The sequence below is a fragment of the Chelonoidis abingdonii genome, chromosome 8 (assembly GCF_003597395.2).
Source record: "Chelonoidis abingdonii isolate Lonesome George chromosome 8, CheloAbing_2.0, whole genome shotgun sequence".
NCBI lineage: Eukaryota > Metazoa > Chordata > Testudines > Testudinidae > Chelonoidis > Chelonoidis abingdonii.
In genome coordinates, this window is record NC_133776.1 from 105,979,623 (window position 1) to 105,999,244 (window position 19,622).

The following is a 19,622-nucleotide window of genomic DNA, read 5'->3' on the forward strand; positions in this document are numbered from 1 at the left end:
CTCTGGCTCATACTAGGGGCTTCCTGGGCTGAGGGGGGAGCTCTGCCTGCATTTGTAACTACAGCAGGAAAAAGCTCAACCCCCTTCCCCTGCCAGCTATTCCAGCCTCTGTCCCCCTCCACCCGGGGCTAGGCTGGCTCTGCCACCCCCACCCCCCCGCCTTGAATTCAGGCAGTCAGGCAAGAGCGTGAAGGGAGATGGTAGCTGGGGGCACAAAGGGGGGTGGCGGGAGGATGCAGTGCACTAGCCCCAGGCTGCACCTAGCTGATTCAGCCAGTTTTATCATACCAGCCACCGCCCCCAGGCCCTGCCCAGCCCAGCCCGGCAAGTCACTGCTGATGCAACCTCCCCGCCACCCTGCTCCCACTACCAGTCACAACCAGCACCCCCTGCTGGAGCAGCCGGGGGCTCCCGTCATAACCAGGGCCCTGCCCTGCCCTGCCCCCGCCCCCAGCGCCCCCTGCTGGGAGACACTGGCCTGGAGCAGCCAGGGGCTCCCCCTGTAACCAGGGCCCTGCCCCCCCCCCAGCACCCTGCTGGGAGACACTGGCCTGGAGCAGCCAGGGGCTCCCCCCGTAACCAGGGCCCTGCCTGCCCTCCCCCAGTGCCCCCTGCTGGGAGACACTGGCCTGGAGCAGCCAGGGCTCCCCCTGTAACCACGGCCCTGCCTTGCCCCCCCCCATGCCCCCTGCTGGGAGACACTGGGCTGGAGCAGCCAGGGGCTCCCCTCGTAACCAGGGCCCTGCCTGCCCTCGCCCCCAGTGCCCCCTACTGGGAGATGCTGAACTGAAGCAGCCAGGGACTCCCCCCCACAGCCAGCGCCCAGCCCTGCCCCCCCCCAGCACCCCCTGCTGGGAGACGCTGGGCATTCCCTGCAGTGCTCAGCTGCGTAACCTGTGCTCGTTGTTTGGCTTGCACTCTGCGCGAGGCCCTTCCCTTCCTGTGGGCAGAGGTGAGCGCTGAGCGAGGAGATAACGCTGCTGGCAGCCACCCCTTGGCAGGACCTGATCCTCTGCCCTGCCTCACGCCTCCTGTGAGTGTGTGTGTGTCAGGGGGGGGGGAGGAGGCTGTTTCATTGCCCTAGGGGCTCAGGTGGCACCCTGGCTCTGGGACTCCTCACCTCACATGGTCTTAGCCCATGCCCCAGCAGCAACACCACCCCTTAGTGCTGCCCCACGAGCCCAGGTCAGCGGGCATCTGACTGCAGTGCACATGTCCCCTGTGGGACATGCCCAAGCACCACCAGATGAGTGTGGCCCAGTGGGGAACTGAACTTAAGTCTTCACCCAGGCTTGTGCTCTCCCCCCTGGGCCAGCCTTCCTAGCCAGCAGCCCCCTCCCAGCTAATCCCACCCCACCACCTGACCCCCCAAACCCCTCAGCCACAGCTCCACACCCAGCCCCCTTGATACAGCCCCCTCAACAGCTCCCCACTCAGCCTCACCTGATCCCCACAGCTCCTCATCAAGTCCCCCAGTGCCCCTGAAACTGACCCCCAGGACCAGTCGGGGGGAAGCAGTACAAATTACTGGGGCCTGGCAGTCTAGAAGGGGGTCCATGGCCCGGTGCCCAGCTTTGTCGGCCCTGTTTAGCCACTCTGCCCTCTCAGCGGCCTTGAGCACCCCCATCCCCGACACAGCCCTCCAACCTAAACAACCCCCACAGCACACCCAGTATGACTCCTCAGCTCTAACAACCCTCCCACAGCCCCCCAATCTCTAACCACCCTACCTAATACAGCCCCTTCTAACACAATCCCCTATCCCACACACCCCTTCAAACTCCCCCCAACCTGATCAGCCCCATAGCTCCCCTACCCGACTGCCCTTCCAAACCACCTCTAACCGTCACCCCACACACAGCACCCTCAAACCAACAGAGCCGCCCAACTTCTCCTGCCACCTTGTCCCTCTCAACCCCCTCCTGCCCCACACCAAGTTGTCCCCCCAAGCCATGTCGCCTGAAGGCTGGGAGCTGGGTCCTTAGCTGTGCTGGGGGTCGGTGGGTGGGGAGGGCCCAGCTGCCCCAGGAGCAAAGAACCCTGGCTCAGTGCCTGGCCTCTGAGCTGAGATGAAGGCTGGTGCTGAGTTTGGAAGCTGCATTTCTTGCTATTCCCTCCTGGGCCAAACAGGAGTCTGGGTCCAGAGGTCACCTCATGCCAGGGCAGGCAGGGGTTGCATAGGCTGGTTTTTGGCTCTGTGTTCAGCTGCAGAGACCTTGGAGCTGGGTGCAGGCCACAGTGTCCGAGTTAATCGGTTACAGCCTGTATTTGCCTTTGCAGCTGTCCACAGCAGGGTTGGACTCATTGAAATTCAGCGTCTCAGGGAAGCTGGGAGGGCCTGGGCCGAGGCACCGAGGGCTGGGCGATGTTTGGCTGTGCGGACCCCACCAGCCGTTGTCCTGGGGAGACAGGAGAGGCTCATGGGCTAGGGGGCCCTGCAGGGAAACTCGGGCTGCTGCAGCCCCCAGCTAGAGTCGGGTCCAGGCCCTCCCATGCTCTCCTGCAGGGGGGCCTGGCACTGCCAGCTCTGGGCTCCCCCCTGCCTGAGGAGTCCAAGCTCAGCAGTTAGTTCTGGTGCAGCTGCCCTGGTGGGGGGCCCGTGGCTAATGGGCCCAGGGAAGGGCTGTGGCAGTCAGTGGGTGTGGGCCCAGCTGCCTGGCCCAAAGTGGGGATCCTGCAGAAAGGCAGGGCTGGCAGCCAAGTGGCACAGCTGGACACACCTGAGGCTGTTTACCTGGAAAGTGAGCAAGGCTGGATCGCGTCAGCCCCACTCCCTGGCTGATTCTGAGGGCTGGCCTGTGCGGCAGGGGAGGGCCAGTATAAAGGTCCCAGCACTGCTGAAGCACGGCACTTGCAAGAGGATAATTGCACAGTGCCCTACCTGTTCCTCGGTGCCAGCGGTGAGTCTAGGGCCCCTCTCCACAGCACGCGCTGCCTCAGCCTTCTCCAGAGGCTGGCCCCCAATTCCCACCCCCTGGGAGCAGGGGCCCAGCACAGGGCTCTGGCTCACAGCTCTCCATGCTGTCCCAAGAGCCCTAGGCAAGGGGTCCCGGAGGTAACCTCCCTAGCTGAGGGGTCTCCTTTCCAGAGCTCAGCCCTCCCCTCCCCCAGGGCTGGATGAGGGGTCTCTTCCCTCTCCTGTCCCTTCGCCAGCTGGAGGAGCAGTTTGGGTAGGCAGGGAGCAGAGGGTGATGTTGGCCAGCTTTCTGCCAGGGATGTGGGAGGAAAGGCACTCGCCCCCTGGGTGCCAGCGGCAAGGGGAGCCCGGGCAGAGTTAAAGGGGTTCTGCTGCCTTTCCAGGCTCTCATTGTGGGGTGAGCGTGGCTTCACCTGGACTCTCACCCACGAACGAGAGTGCTTTCTGCTCTGTCTCCACCCCCCACCGGCTGCCCTGACCCAGGAGCTGTGGCTGCCCCACTCGTGAGCCAGGAGGCATGTGAGTGGATTTACTCCTCCTCTGTAGCTCCCCCTGTACCGCCAGTCCCTGCTGAGGCCTGTTCTCCAGCTGCCTTTACCATACGGGCAGCTAGCTCACAAACGCCTCTGAAGGGTTCTGCAGCCCTCCAAAGCCTCAGCTACCGTCCCAGCTCATGGGGCTCTAAGCAACGTCTAGCAGCTCCCGGAGACGGTGCAGACCCCTCAGTGCAGCTGCTGGATTTTCCCAGACCTGGAGCCTCAGATCCAGCCTGCTCCTCGCCTAGGGGCCTCCATGCCTGCTGTTCCCACGTCCGACACCCACCTCACACACCTTGGGTAGACATGCCACAGCTGAGACTTTGTGCTACTTCAGCTGCCAACCCTAGAATGATGCCCAGCGTGTGCCGACCCTCCAGGGGCAGGGATCCCCCCTCCTGTCGCTGCCCAGCAGGCGCCAACCCTCTGGGGGCAGGGCTCCCCCCTTCCGTCCCTGCTTAGCCCGTGCCGACCGTCCGGGGGCAGGGATCCCCCCTCCTGTCGCTGTCCAGCCCGCGCCAACCCTCTGGGGGCAGGGCTCCCCCCTCCCGTCACTGCCCAGCTGGGCCATTTCCAGTGAGACAGTCCAAGTGCCCACCAGCCCTCTGCACCCCCAACAGGCAGAGGGTCACTCCCATTCCCGGCAGAACTGCTGTGCTGACAGCTTGTCGCAGGGGTGCACAGCGAGGGGAGCTGCCCAGATACAGTGTCTCACATCTACCCGGCTAGTGCCTCGGTCTAGGCACTGTCAGCAGCTGGAAGAGGCTGGTGCTAGGCTGCCATTGATGGGGTGATCCCCATTGGGTCACTCGCAGCACAGGCTTCCTGCCAGTCCCTGGCTCCAGCCTGGGGCTCACTCAGCTCCACACAGTCCAGGACTTGCCCTGTTTGGGTCTGCACCATGTCACACCTGCCATATTGACTCAGTTACTGTCTGCATGCTCCCCCCCAGCCACCAGACCCAGGTCTGGTGTGCACCCCCCCCTCACTCCTCATGGCTACCAGATCCAGCTCCGGTGTGCACCCCCCAGCACCCCAGGGCTACCAGACTCAGCTCCGGTACCAGACCCAGCTCCGGTGTGCACCCCCCCCCCAGGGACCAGACCCAGCTCTGGTGTGCACCCCCCAGCTCCCCAGGGCTACCAGACCCAGCTCTGGTGTGAACCCCCCAGCTCCGCAGGGCTACCAAACCCAGCTCCGGTGTGCACCCCCACCCCCCCGGGTACCAGACCCAGCTCCGGTGTGCGCCCCCCCCGGGTACCAGACCCAGCTCTGGTGTGCGCCCCCCCCCGGGTACCAGACCCAGCTCTGGTGTGCATCCCCCCACTCCCCATGGCTACCAGACCCAGCTCTGGTGTGTACCCCCCAGCTTCCCAGGGCTACCAGACCCAGCTCCAGTGTGCACCCCCCCCCCGGGGACCAGACCCAGCTCTGCTGTGAACCCCCCAGCTCCCCAGGGCTACCAGACCCAGCTCCGGTGTGCACCCCCCCCAGGTACCAGACCCAGCTCCAGTATGCACCCCCCCCCGGGTACCAGACCCAGCTCTGGTGTGCACCCCCCCACTCCCCATGGCTACCAGACCCAGCTCTGGTGTGCAGCCCCCAGCTCCCCATGGCTACCAGATCCAGCTCCGGTGTGCACCCCACCCCCTGGGTACCAGACCCAGCTCCGGTGTGCACCCCCCACCCGGGTACCAGACCCAGCTCTGGTGTGCACCCCCCAGCTCCCCATGGCTACCAGACCCAGCTCTGGTGTGCACCCCCCAGCTCCCCAGGGCTATCAGACCCAGCTCCGGTGTGCACTGCCCCCCCCCCCCGGTACCAGACTCGACCCACGCTCTGGTGGTGCCACTGACCCCACCCGGGTACCAAGACCCAGCTCTGGTGTGCCACCCCCTGGCTCCCCATGGCGACCAGACACCAGCTCTGTGGCACCCCCCAGGCATCCCGAGGGCTATCAGACCCGAGCTCCGATGTGCACCCCTGGGTACCCGACCCAGCTCTGGGTGTGCCCACCGGATTCCCATGACTACGAGCCCCAGCTCTGTGTGCACCCCCCCCCCGCGTTACCAGAGCCCAGCTCCGGTGCTGCAGCCCCACGTCCCATGGCACCACGACCCACGCTCCCGCTCGTGCATCCCCACTGGGTACCACCAGCCCTCTGGGTAGGTGCATCCCCCTGTGCTACCCAGACCCCAGCCTTCGGATGTCCCCCAGCCCCCCCCTCCCCAACCCCCCCCCCCCCCCCCCAGACCCACGCTCTTGCGTTGCTGCACACCCCCCCCACTCCCCCCCCCCCCCCCCTCCCCACCCTCCTTCCCCCCCCCACCCCCCCCCCCCCCCCACCCAACCCCATCACACGTGTGCGACCCCGACCCACCTCATCACCGTGGTACCACACGAGCCAGCTTCTCGGTGCTCGCCAAGCCCCCACCCTACCTCGCCAGTTGGCTATCCTCGACCCAGCTCCTGGTGTGCAACATGTGACTCCCCTGGGTATACACACTATCAACCACAGACTCCCGCCCCAGAGCTCAGAGAGCGTCTGAGATCTAGCCAGCTATCTGTGGATCGCTGACACGGAGAAACATCACAAAACTTCAAACGCATGTACCAGAGCCCAGCTACCGGTGTAGCACCCCCCAGGACTCCGCACGGGTCACGAGCCAATCAGCTTCTAACGACGATGTGACACTATCCAACCCACCATCGCGCTACCAGAGCGGACGCTCTGGTGTGCAAAAGCCCCCATAACACCGTACCTACCATGGAACAAGAAAACACCCAATCACCAGCCCCACACCCACAGCTCCCGTGTGCACACCCCCAACAGTGCACCGAGAAAGAAACCCAAAGAAAACCCATACTTCACACTGGACACAGCCACTGTAACATACCACCCACCCCCAAGTGCCAGTTCGCGAAGCCGGCGGCTTACCACAACCCAGACGCCGAGTCCCCCACGCACCCAACATACACAGCCCCGGTACCCAGAAGTCCAGGCAGCTCTGTGATCCCTCCAGTCACTGGTTTTCCAGCACCCACACCTCGACAGCAAACAGGGGCCCGTGGCACACACAACCTTTTAATGGTGTGGTTTACCGTCGGATGAATCACAATAGATATGAGCCGTCCCCCCCATGCCCCCGGGTACCAGACTCAGCTTCCGTGTGCACCGCCCCCCTCCGGGTATCCGAGACCCAGCTCCGGTGTGCACCCCGCGCTGGGTAACCAGACCCAGCTCCGGTGTGCCACCCCCCAAACCCGCATGGCTTACCGACCCAGCTCGATGTGCACCCCCCCTGGGTATCCAGGACCCACGCTCTGGTGTGCACCCCCCCACTCCCCATGGCTACCAGACCCAGCTGCCGGTGTGCACCCCCCTGTGGTACCAGACCCAAGCTCCGGTGTCACCGCCCCCACCCGGGTACCAGAGCCCATGCTCTGGTGTGTCAGCTCCCCACAGCTCCCATGGCTACCAGACCCAGCTCCGCTGTACACCCCCCAACTCCGCATGGGCTACCAGAACCCAGCTCTGATGTGCACCACCCTGGGTACCCAGACCCAAGCTCTGGTGTGCACCCCCCACTCTGCCCATGGCTACCAGGACCCAGCTCCCTGTGCACCCCCTGGGTACCAGACCCAGCTTCGCGTGTGCACCCCCAACTCCGCATGGCTGACCAAGAAACCCAGCTCCTGTGGTGCCACCCCCCACCCTGGTACAGAGCCAGCTCTGGTTGTGCAGCCCCCAGCTCCCCATGGCTTACCAGACCCGCAGCTCTGGTGTGGCAGCCCCCACCTCCCCATGGCTACCAGACCCAGCTTCCGGTGTGCACCCCCCTGGGTACCAGAACCCCCAGCTCCGCTGTGCACCCCCCAACTCCGCATGGCTACCAGACCCAGCTCCGGTGTGCACCCCCCACCCTGGGTACCAGAGCCAGCTCTGGTGTGCAGCCCCCAGCTCCCCATGGCTACCAGACCCAGCTCTGGTGTGCACTCCCCCTCACTCCCCATGGCTACCAGATCCAGCTCTGGTGTGCACCCCCCTCGGTACCAGACCCAGATCTGGTGTGCACTGAACCTAGCTCTCCCCAGCTACCAGACCCTTCTCTGGAGTGCTCCCCCCCTTGCTCCCTCCAGCTCCAGTGTGCTACACCCCTGCTCGCCAATGCCAGGGGAGGCCTCCCTTTTCCCTGTACAGTGACAGGGAAATGCAGCTCTCTCCCTGCACTCACACCATTCCCAGGGTCTCTTGGTGGCCATCGCAGCCCCAAAGCAAGAACTCAGCTGCACTCTGGCATGGACCTGTCGTGGCTGGGGGGAGAAGCGCCCCTCCCCACCGGCCCCAGCACGGACCTGCCCTGGACTTGCTGCAGCCAGGGGAGAGGAGTCTCTCCTGCCTGCCTGCACTCCAAAAACCCCATCCCTGGCCCACACCCCCCAGACCCCAACTCTCTGCCCAGCCCTGAGCCCCATCTCCACCCCAAGCCCCTCAACCCCACCTCAGAGCCTGCACCCCCAGACCCCAATTATCTGCCCCAGCCCTAAGCCCCTTATCCCCCACCCCAGAGCCCACACTCCCAGCCAGAGTCCTCACTCCCCTGCACCCCAACCCTCTGCCCAGCCCTGAGCCCCCTCCCACACTCTGAACCCCAGCCCCACCCCCACCACATGAATTTTGTTGTGTGCACCAATATGATGGTGGCATCACACATCACCTCCATAGTGGTGCACATAACAAAATGAATTCCACACATGAACACAAGAAATGAGAGGAAACACTGCCCACAAGGATTCTCAGGTGACCAGCAGACAGGTTTACAGCTGCCCAAGAGATGCAAGTATTTGCGGCTTTAGGAATGAGGTCCTTTTTCTTTTCTTTAGCTGGGCCTGGTGGGCATTTCCTGGGTTTATTATAATCCTGTGGTTTGTCTACAGCTCAGATTTATCAAAAAGCAGCTTTAACTCTGACCCCCTTCAAGGCCTGTCTCCTATTCAGCCACTCACCACCGTTGTAGCCAGCCACCAGGGCTCTTCAGCAGCAGCGTTTTTTGTATGATCCCATCATGCTACACGTACTGCCTTGAAAAGCACCTGCTACTGCCATAGCTTCCTCCCTGGGAGCGCCCATATCCTGGGCAGCTCCACCTACGGCAATGGAACTCACTGTGAAGAGGGACACAAAGCGGCCTAGCCGTGCAGCACCCATGGCTCAAGCCGAGACAAGGACACCAAGGTTCTGTCTCTATACAGAGTCGCCGCTGCGCAACTAGGCGGGCTTGTAAACAGCTGGAATGAAACGGACCCTGTGTGGACTCTCTGAAGCGAAGTGAGCTAAGCTCCATTGATACAAGCCAGGTTTACACTGAACATACAGCAGCCAGGCAGGGCCTTGTACCTTGTGTGTGTTTAACAAAAGGGGAGATGTTAAACCAGAGCAACTTTGAACATGAACTTGTCCCAGTTCTACTTCACTGCACAGGAGCAAGGTGGTTACTTAGAGCCCATCATTTTTCCAGGAGACTCTTGAAGAGGACTGTTCATGCTCTGCAAAGTCCCACACAGTCACAACACATCAGCTCCTTCTTCCATAAATAGAACACCTTAGCAACAGGGCAGTTAGTAGTTAGAGAACAAAGGTGAACAACTTCTCGGTCTCTTTGAGCCCCGGGATTGTCCTTCCCCTGTTAAATCTACACGAGGGGCCTTGGCTTGTCAAGCGACAGGCGACTGTGGGGTGCCAGAGATGTAACTTCCATTATGGGACAGTCTGGGACAACCAGCGCTGCCTGGGGGAGGCATCCGAAGAGCACAGCCATCTCTACGGGGGCGAAAAACCTTCGTAAGGACACTGGCCATGTAGCGGGGCCCACCCCTTGTGGACAGAATGGCACTGCAAGTATCCTAGCCGCTCCCCTCCCCCAACCCCCAATTCTTGGTGACTTGGCCCTCTATAAGAGGCGCCCCACCCTCACCCCGTTGGGGTATCAAAGTCCAAACCAAACCAGCTTCCTGCCCCAGCGTAAGCTAGACACAGCCTGGCTTCCTGAGGGTCTCACTTCTCTTCATCTCTTTTCAGCCCATCCTCTGGACTCAGCCCTCCTGGGGCAGCCTCCTTCCTGGGCTATGCAGGGGCCCCACAACAACCCTCTTCAGTGGGCTCTCTGCTCTCTTCTCCTTCCCAGGGCCTCACCCTGCACAGCTGGGCTCCTTCCTGCTGGCAGCCCTGCTCACTTCACAGCAAACTCCACCACTTCCACTCTCCCCTCTCGGCCCCTCTCTCCCAGGGCTCGTCCTTGGCCTCGGACCTGGGCGCAAACACGTTCTCGCTTGGGGCAGGATAAGCCCAGTCCTGCTTTCTGGGGCTGCCTTTGCCTCAGGGGCTTTCCCTCAGCCCCCGGTGTTGGGGCTCTGCTGGGGCATCTCAGCCTGCAGGTCTCTGCCCAGCTCCCCCTCACCAACCCACTGGCTGCCTGTCCACTTCTGTCTCCCGCACGCCTGGATGGGCTCCTTGTCCCCGTGGGGCGGTGGGCTGCATCTGTCACAGGGGCACCCCCGGAAGGACCATCTCACCCTGTGACACGTCTCTGGCCTGGCGGATGCTATCCCATGGGCACATGGGGATTAGGTCTGCCAGAGGCAGGCGAAGGGCCGAGATGGGCCATTGGCCTGCGGCAGTCAGGGTTCAGGTGTGTCCACACCTCTTGGGCTGTCGAGCAACAGACTTCTCACTGGGCCCTCCTCTGGCCAAAGCCAGGCCTCCTGTGGCCAGGGCCATCATGTGGTGGCAGCAGCTTGGTAACCCTTGCGGGGAACATGGCACTTGTTTGGGAGTGAAGCGCTCTGCTGTGGCCATGCTGGTGCCTGGGGAAGCTCCCAGAGACCTACACCGTGGAGTGCTGGCCTGGTCTGCACTGCTCCTTGCACTCCCCCAAAGCTGACTCCTGCAACCTCAGCAAGCTGCCTGTGGGCTCTGCATGTGGGTGCCTTAGTAAGGGCCATCTGGACAATGCAGTGTCAGGCCCTCTAGCCCAGACCTCTGCCATGGGGCCAGTGCCAACACTGCCCCACAGAGCCTGGGCGTGCTGGAGCTGGGTCATGGCTGGACTGCGGTCCTGCTCATAAGCTGCGTTCCATGAGGTGCATCCCCAGATCTGCCCCGCAGGGCGGGAGAGTTCCTGTCCCCACAAAGCACACAACAGCTGCTGACCGGAGCATCCAGGCTGTCCCCGTACAGAGACTGTGAACGCACACAGCACCGCTCCCGCTCAGGGAACTGACCCTCGCTCGGACCCGCTGGCTGTGTTCCCCAGCAGCGCCCCAGCCTGCTTTCCCTGCTGCCTTTGGACTGGGCTGCTCCAGCCTCACTCAGGAGCACGGAGCCCCAAATGCTGAGCCCTGAAACCAGCACCCAGATGGGTGCATTGCGACTCTGCCCTGCTCCCCGCTCATACAGATCTAGTTAGGGTGACCAGATGTCCAGTTTTTAAAGGGACAGTCCAGTTTTTGGGGACCTTTTTCTTCTATAGGCGCCTATTACCCCCCACCCCTGTCCTGTTTTTTCCACAGTTGCTATCTGGTAACCCTAGATCTAGTTAGTAACGCCTGAATTGCAAACACCAGACCCTGCCCCGCTGCTATCATCGTCCAGTCCTGGCCCCGTCTAGCCTGCCCCGCCCACTGGTATCGCTGGCCTGGCTCCCTGCCTCCCTCCCAGCCCATTTCCCCCCTTCCAAGGCTCCTCAGCCCTCCTCCATCTCTCCCCCTGGCTGACTCCCTGCCTGACTCCTCCCATACCTCCATCTCCCTCCCCACCCCCTTGCTGCCTCCACCCTAAGCTGACCAGATGTCCCAATTTTATAGGGACAGTGCTGATTTTTGGGTCTTTTTCTTATATAGGCTCCTATTACCCCCCACCCCGTCCTGATTTTTCACATTTGCTGACTGGTCCCCCTACTCCACCCGACTCCATCTCTGCCCTGGCTCCCCACCTGGCCTTCCCTGATGGTGTCACCATGTACACGTGGCTGGTACATCCCTCCAGCTCTCCAGCCCTCTTCCCTGATGCTGTCTGTTCTGCAGGCACAGCTATGCTTATGGGCGTCTCAGCCTTCCCTGTCTCCTCACTGCTAGTTCATTATTATGGCCACCTCACAAGTGTCACTTCCCTCCCTTTTCCAGCTCTGTTGTGCATGGCTTGTATGGTCTAAGTTTGTGCAGCATCTGGCACGGCTGGACCCATGGCGATAATACAAACAATTTTAACACTTCTGCTGGTGGGGGTCAGGGTCGGCAGCAAGATGGGCTGGGTTCAGTTTTCCAGGAGTTCCTAAAAGGTCAACCTCAGCTCAAGCCCCCACTCAGAAACTTGGGAACCTATACACGCCCCCAGGGCACCTCTGATATGCAACAGCGTCCGTCTCAAGCCCTGCACTCAGGGGTTCAAAACCAACCCTGGGGGGAAGGGAGACAACACAATAAATGTGGGCCAGTCTGGAAGTCATAATTCACTTACACCCCTTCAGTCGGATCCAGGGTTCCCTCTAATTTGTTATGCCCATGTACAGAATGAATTTTGTTATGTGCACCACTATGGAGGTGTTGAGTGACACATGACCTTCATATTGGAGCACGTAACAACATTCATGTGGCAGGTGTGGGGCCAAGGGGTTCAGAGTGTGGGAGGAAGCTCAGGGCTGGGGCAGAGGGTTGGGGTGTGGGGGATGCAGGCTCTCGGGTGGGGCCAGGGATAAGGGGTTTGGGGTGCAAACTTCCCTGGGGCTGCAGCTGGGATAGAGGACTCCCCCCAGTCCTGTTGCGCTGCAGCAGCCTGGGGCAGGGGGAGAGGTGCCTTTCACCGGCTGCGGCAGCTCCGGCTGGCCACGGCCGGACCGAGGGAGGGGCGTCTCTCCCCTGGCCACAGCAGGTCCGTGCTGGGGCCCGGCGGGGAGGGCACCTCTCCTCACTGCAGCCGAGCCCCTCTGTGGGGCTTAATAGGCAGCTGTGCGGCTGCACAGCTTATATCGAACTTGGGTCAAAGCCTCCTGCCCCAGGTCCTTCCCAGCAGCCCAAGCTCAGGCCTTTCCCAGCTGCTGCACCTGGCTCATGATGAGCCAGCGGTGGCTAGTCCCCCTCTGTTTGCTGTCCTGAGTGGGGCAGCAGCTCCCCAGAGCCATCTGATCCCGCTCACAGGGTTTGTAGGTTCAGTTGCGGGTCAGGGAGGTGAAAGCCCCATAGCCACAGCTGGTCTCTGGCCATCCAACTCCCCTGAGCTCTGCACTAGCCATCAGCCCTGGAACAGGCCATCTGGAGTCCTTGCTCAGCACAGGCGCAGCGACACCCGCCCTTTGCCAGCAACTAACCCCACCCCATTTCCCACCTGTGCCCAGCGCCCTCCAGCCAGGCCAGGCCAGAGCTCCGTCCGGGTGACCCCAGCACAGCCAGGGCGGTTCTCTTGTCCCGCCCTTTCCCAAGAGACTCAAGAGTGTCTCATTGCCCCAGAATCAAAACTTCACTGCATTTTAACCAAAACAGCCCCAAATGCCACAGAACTGAAAGGCCAAATAAGGCCTGGCCCCCGCAGTCAGCTCCCCAGCAGATGGCAGCAGAGAGCTCCCCTTGGAGCCCTGTCTCACCCCGTGTCCCCACTGCTCCCCGGGGTGCAGTGGGGAGCTCCCTGCTCTCTAGGGCTCCAGAGCTCACAGCTCCCACAAGAACTTCCTCCTGAGCTCGCCTCCAGCGGCAGCACTAGTCCTGCTGCCGGCTCTGCTCCTGCAGTCTGAGCCCTTCCCTGTCTCCCATCCCAGGGGCTTGGGGCTCTTGGCAGCGAGTCCAGCTTGTTCTCTGGGCCCTGGGGCCATGGCGAGACGTCCCGGCAGTGAGTCCGGCTTGTCCTCTGGGCCCTGGGGCCATGGCAAGGCGTCCTGTCAGCGAGAGCCCAGCTTGTTCTCTGGGCCCTGGGGCCATGGCGAGACGTCCCGTCAGTGAGCCCGGCTTATTCTCTAGGCCCTGAGGCCATGGTGAGACGTCCCGTCAGCGAGAGCCCGACTCATTCTCTGGGCCCTTGGGCCATGGCGAGACATCCCATCAGCGAGAGCCTGGCTCGTTCTCTGGGCCCTGGGGCCGTGGCGAGATGTTCCATCAGTGAGCCCGGCTTGTTCTCTGGGCCCTGGGGCCATGGCAAGATGTCCCATCAGCGAGAGCCCGGCTTGTTCTCTGGGCCCTGGGGCCATGGCGAGACGTCCCGTCAGTGAGCCCGGCTTATTCTCTAGGCCCTGAGGCCATGGTGAGACGTCCTGTCAGCGAGAGCCTGGCTTGTTCTCTGGGTGAACCATCCCTTCAGAGTGAGCCCAGCTCGTTCTCTGGGCCCTGGGGCCATGGCAAGACGTCCCGTCAGCGAGAGCCCGGCTTGTTCTCTAGGCCCTGAGGCCATGGTGAGACGTCCTGTCAGCGAGAGCCCGGCTTGTTCTCTGGGCCCTGGGGCCATGGCGAGACGTCCCGTCAGCGAGAGCCCGGCTTGTTCTCTAGGCCCTGAGGCCATGGTGAGACGTCCTGTCAGCGAGAGCCCGGCTTGTTCTCTGGGCCCTGGGGCCATGGCGAGACGTCCCGTCAGCGAGAGCCCGGCTTGTTCTCTGGGTCCTGGGGCCATGGCGAGACGCCCTGTCAGCGAGCCTGGCTTGTTCTCTAGGCCCTGGGGCCGTGGCAAGATGTTCCGTCAGTGAGCCCGGCTTGTTCTCTGGGCCCTGGGGCCATGGCGAGATGTCCCGTCAGCGAGAGCCCGGCTTGTTCTCTGGGTCCTGGGGCCATGGCGAGACGCCCTGTCAGCGAGCCTGGCTTGTTCTCTAGGCCCTGGGGCCGTGGCAAGATGTTCCGTCAGTGAGCCCGGCTTGTTCTCTGGGCCCTGGGGCCATGGCAAGATGTCCCATCAGCGAGAGCCCGGCTTGTTCTCTGGGCCCTGGGGCCATGGCGAGACGTCCCGTCAGTGAGCCCGGCTTATTCTCTAGGCCCTGAGGCCATGGTGAGACGTCCTGTCAGCGAGAGCCCGGCTTGTTCTCTGGGCCCTGGGGCCATGGCGAGACGTCCCATCAGTGAGCCCGGCTTATTCTCTAGGCCCTGAGGCCATGGTGAGACGTCCTGTCAGCGAGAGCCCGGCTTGTTCTCTGGGTGAACCATCCCTTCAGAGTGAGCCCAGCTCGTTCTCTGGGCCCTGGGGCCATGGCAAGACGTCCCGTCAGCGAGAGCCCGGCTTGTTCTCTAGGCCCTGAGGCCATGGTGAGACGTCCTGTCAGCGAGAGCCCGGCTTGTTCTCTGGGCCCTGGGGCCATGGCGAGACGTCCTGTCAGCGAGCCTGGCTTGTTCTCTGGGCCCTGGGGCCATGGCGAACCGTCCCTTCAGAGTGAACCTGGCTTGTTCTCTGGGGCCATGGGGACAGTCACCTCTGCAGAGGGGGCATGAGTTGGCATCACCGTGAGGCGCTGGCTATGGTCTCTAGAGCCCGTTAGGGGACAGTGGAGAGAGCACCCAGTGGGGTCTCTTGCATGCCAGGAGGGCAGGGAGCCAGACTCATTCTCGTGGGCACGGGGTTGGGCCCGGCTGGAATGCAGGACACTGGCACTTTGTTTGGCAGTGGGTAGGCGGAAGTCAGGGTGTTTGATCTGAATTCTACAGTGTGTTGTTCAGGGTCCCATAAAGGCCTCATTGTATGTGAATAGTTTATAAAGCAGCATATGACTTCCCAGTGCAGGGCAGTGGCAGATAGAGACAAGGGCAGGCAGCGCGGGGGGCTGAGCCGTGCACAGAGACATGAGAGCTTAGCGGGGACCCTTCCGGGCTGTTCAGAAAGGACACACTCCTCACCACAAGGTAACACGGCCGCTACAGGGCCCTGACCCGTCTCCTGCTCCTGCCCCTCTGCAGAGCTCTGCACAGGAGTCAGTGGCGCAGGCGGAGCCGATGGGCAGAGGCAGGCGATGGCTGCAAGTCGCGTTTCTGGGTATGTCCGGGGCTGGCAGCCCCAGCCGGGGAATGGACACTCGTCCACTGTGGCTCTCCCAGTGCTCTGGCAGGGGGCGGGGAGGTGTCGTAGGGGTCCTGGTGCCGTTCTATTCTGATAGCCTGTGCCACGTTGTCCCCCGTCGTGGTGCTCTGGCTAGAGGCTGGGAGAAGGTGGCAGGCAGCAGGGTGCTGGGAGACGTCCTGGTGGAAGTGGGTGGCCCAGGTACACCCAGGCACAGCTTATCAGCAGAGCAAACAAGGGCTGGGGTTGTGTAGGGGAAGCGAGAGGCTGGCCCCAGGCGGGGCAGGGAGCACTTGAAGGTGACACGTGCCCTCACCTCCTGACATGGAGCAAACAGCAGGAAAGGCCCATGCAGTTCCCTGACCCTGTGGCACTTGGTGTATGCTGCTCCCTAGTGGGATGTGGGGTGAGACAGCTGCCCTTGCCCTAGAGAGCACATCACCTGCTGCTGCTTAGTGCTCCGGCCCCAGCAACACCTTTTGGGGCTTGACCCTTCCTCAGCAAGCCCACTGACCTGCCCAGATTGGGGCCCTCTGTCCTGCTGAGCTCTCTGCTCGAGCAAGGCTGGGCTGCGAGTGAAGAGCAGAGCCCCTGACTGTGCCCCATGCTGGGGGTCTGCAGCAATCAGTGCACATGCCAGGGAAAGCTGCACCCCACTGCACTCCTCACCACTCCTGGGGGGGAACGGCTGCCCCACAGGCCAGCAGTCAGGGCCCACCCCAGTCCTCCAGCCAGCTGGCCCTAAATCCAGCACCAGAGGTTCCTGTGCTCTGCGGCTGGGATGTGGGGGTGGGTGGGAAGAGGACTGCTGCAATTAATATGCAAATGAGAAATCTGATCAGCACAGACTCCCCAGGCCCCAAACCCTACAGGACATTCAATGTATTCTAAGCTTCTCCTACCTACTCAGGTAGGGGTGCTGAAATCAGCAGGGCGAAGCTGGCGGGTCAGACAGCTGGGGCAAGGGCAGGGGGTTTTGGAGCTAGGGAGCCCCAGGAGGAGGGAGGGGATGAGCATATTAGTTGGACTTTCCTGCAAAATGATCAGCAATGAGAGTGAACTATGTTGAGAATGAAAAGCACATTGTTAGTGTAACCCACACACCTGGGTGTGGGGTTCTGTCCCATCTAGTGGCACTGAGACCCCTTAGAGAGAGAGAGGGAAAATGAGTCTGCTCCACAGCCTTAGCTGACAGCCAGGTGGCTTTTAGCTCATACTGTAGAGGCTCATGCACTAAGCTCCAGAGACCCAGGTTTGATCCCGCCTGCCAACGACTGTTACATTAGGTTTCAGAGTCAACACTTCACTGAGGTGTCAGGATTAGTTCACAGCTCCCTGTGCTCGTTTCAGGCGGCCTGCAGACTCTGGCAGAGAGCCTGGTGTTTGTTTCAAAGTGGTCAACATTCTGCAGGCTTCCTTTACAAGCATGAGGGTTAGAAACACTGACCAAGAGTGTTGCTAGTGGTGACTCAGTTTGGGTGCCCACCTGCAGACACCCAGGCCTAAAACACAGAGTGGTCGGCCCCCCAGCTACCACTGGCCAGGCTGTGTGGACACTTGCGTCAACAGAGGAAAGGGCTAAGTAAGAAGCACGATGAATGCTGCCCCTGGAGCCCTTTCTGTTTTTGGCCTCTGGTCTCCATTCCTCTCAGTCCACAGGGCCCATCCCTAGGGTCTCTGGGCTGCTAATCATATCCTGCTGCTGTCTCTTGCAGGCGTGAGGCACGATGAATTGGGCAGGCCTCTACACAGTGGTGAGCGGCGTGAACCGCCATTCCACTGCCATCGGCCGCATCTGGCTTTCTGTCATCTTCATCTTCAGGATCATGGTGCTGGTGGTAGCAGCTGAGAGTGTCTGGGGGGACGAGAAATCTGCCTTCACTTGCAACACACAGCAGCCAGGCTGCAACAGCGTCTGCTACGACCACTTCTTCCCTATCTCCCACGTGCGTCTGTGGGCTCTGCAGCTGATCCTGGTCACCACACCCGCCCTGCTAGTGGCCATGCACGTGGCCTACCAGCAGCACCAGGAGAAGAAGCTGCTGGTGCTGACGGGACACGGAGACCCCAAGCACCTGGAGGAGGTGAAGAAGCACAAGATGCGCATCTCGGGCTCTCTGTGGTGGACGTACATCTGCAGCGTGATATTCCGACTCCTCTTCGAGGCCGTCTTCATGTACATCTTCTACGTGATCTACCCTGGCTACCAGATGATCCGGCTGGTCAAGTGCGAGGCCTACCCATGCCCCAACACCGTCGACTGCTTCATCTCCCGGCCCACCGAGAAGACCATCTTCACTGTTTTCATGCTGGCCACCTCGGGCATCTGCATCATCCTCAACATGGCTGAGCTGGTGTACCTGGTGGTGCGGGCCTGTTCCCACCGGGCCCAGCGGGACTCCAACCCCCCGTCGGGGAAGAGCTCCTCATACAGCCACAAGCTCTCCACTGAGTACAAGCAGAATGAGATCAACCAGCTGCTGACGGAGCAGGACAGCTCCCTCAGGGACATGCTGCGCCGCAACCCTGGGCTGCAGGAGAAGAGCGATCGCTGCTCTGCCTGCTAGAGGCACCAGCCTCACTAGGTGGGGCTCTGCCACGGCATACAATGCCCTTACCCCTCCACCAGGAGCCATGGGGGGCAGGCTCTGGAGGGTATTGAACGGAGCCTATTGGTACACTCATGACTGCCTGAGCTCCGGCCCTAGGACACTGCCAGCTTGTGCACAGGTGTAGTGCCGAGCCCTTCACCGCGCACTGCCATGGGCCCACGGCCATGCACAAGCCCAGTCATTTTCATACCCTGAAACCCGTTAGAAAGGCTAGGGTGGCTGCAGAGCTCTTCAAATTTGCCTTAATTCACTGAGTGATGTCCCCCAAGCCCTACCAGTGCCCCCAACAGAGACTCTGTCTCCTGCAGGGAAAGGAGCCATCCCCACTGGGGGGCCCAGCCCCCAGGGGCTGCTGAGACAGAGGACACCAGGTGCGGCCTGGCAACTGGAGTGTCAGAAATGTCGGCCATTAAAGCTGTGTTTTCAGGAGCTGCCTCTCTCCCTTTGTCACCTGGGCTTTGGTGAAGGCTCAGGATCCGCAGGGTGGCAGGACTGGAGACCGCCCCCAAACCCTGCCAGGTCAGCCCACTGGGCCAGCTCCTTCCTGTCCTGCTGAGGGCTGGGCCAAGCACAGACTGAACAGGGAGCTGCATCCCCCCCAGATGCCTGCCAAACCTTCCGGGCACCCTACGGCAGCCAGGCCCTTTCCCTCTGTCCTGCACGGCAATGTGGTATCCGGGGGCTGCTCGGACCCTGTCCAGCCCCGCAGTGCTGCCAGAAGGCATGCAGACCATCCAGGTTCTGTGAGAATACTGTGAGTGTCCATCTGTCCTGGGCTCACAGCTCCTTGGACAGCATGGGATGCCTTTTCAGCAGCATGTGCAGCAGGACTGCTTTCTCCCCCAGGGCCAGGCCCCATCTTGCTGCACATGTAAGTCCCAGACCCCTGTGCCCCCCCTGCCCCTGCTGGATGGGGCACACTCAAAGGCCAGAGACCACTTCAAAGCCCAGCTCTGTGACATACCAGGGCACAATGCAGTCTAGTTGGAGGCTGTGTCACCCCTGCCCTGCAACCTTGGGTGCCTTGCTGTAGCAGCTCCCCATGGGCTGCTCACAAACAGCCTCCAGTGTGCAGGGCAGCCCCTGAGTGTTTGTGTGTAACTGCATCCAGCCAGCCACATGCTGGGTCTCCCCAGCCTGGGTTACACGGCAAGGTCACCCCAGCACACCCCAGTCCTAGATCTTCCCCCAGAAATGTATGTCCAGCCCTGGCCTGGACAGAAAATATATTAAGTCCGATATTCCTTTAACGGAATAATATGCCAGTTTATTACCTTAGCTAGTTCTTCAGACACTTCACTTGAACACACTGGCTTAGATAAAACAGCCAAACCTGTTTATTAACCACAAGGAGAGAGCTTTGAAGTGAGTACAAGTAACAAGGCATAAAAGTCAGAAATGGTTAGAAGAAACTAAAGAGAAACCGTTTGCTGGTCCCTCGCTTAACAAACTACAGCAGAGTCAAGCAAAGTCTCTTACCACATGCTGCAACAGATTACTGCCCAAATGCTCAGGTCAGGACCCTCCCCAGAGTCCAACAA

General features: G+C 61.5%; 1 protein-coding gene across 2 annotated transcripts; it reads left to right on the forward strand.

Annotated features, from left to right (window-relative positions):
* Positions 1–840: 840 nt before the first annotated feature.
* On the forward strand, positions 841–19,045 carry GJB1 (gap junction protein beta 1). 2 transcript variants are annotated; one of them, XM_032794884.2, is made up of 2 exons: positions 841–1,033; positions 17,185–19,045. In XM_032794884.2, exon 2 carries the CDS (start codon positions 17,197–17,199, stop codon positions 18,034–18,036), a length of 840 nt encoding a protein of 279 aa, XP_032650775.1. In that variant the 5' UTR covers positions 841–1,033; positions 17,185–17,196; the 3' UTR covers positions 18,037–19,045. The 2 variants fall into 2 exon arrangements, with proteins under 2 accessions (XP_032650775.1, XP_032650773.1); XM_032794882.2 differs by lacking the exon at positions 841–1,033 and adding an exon at positions 14,562–15,315.
* Positions 19,046–19,622: the final 577 nt, after the last annotated feature.

Bases quoted from the DNA above. Each gene is read 5' to 3' on its own strand.
- GJB1 (XM_032794884.2), top strand. From the start codon at position 17,197: ATGAATTGGGCAGGCCTCTACACAGTGGTGAGCGGCGTGAACCGCCAT.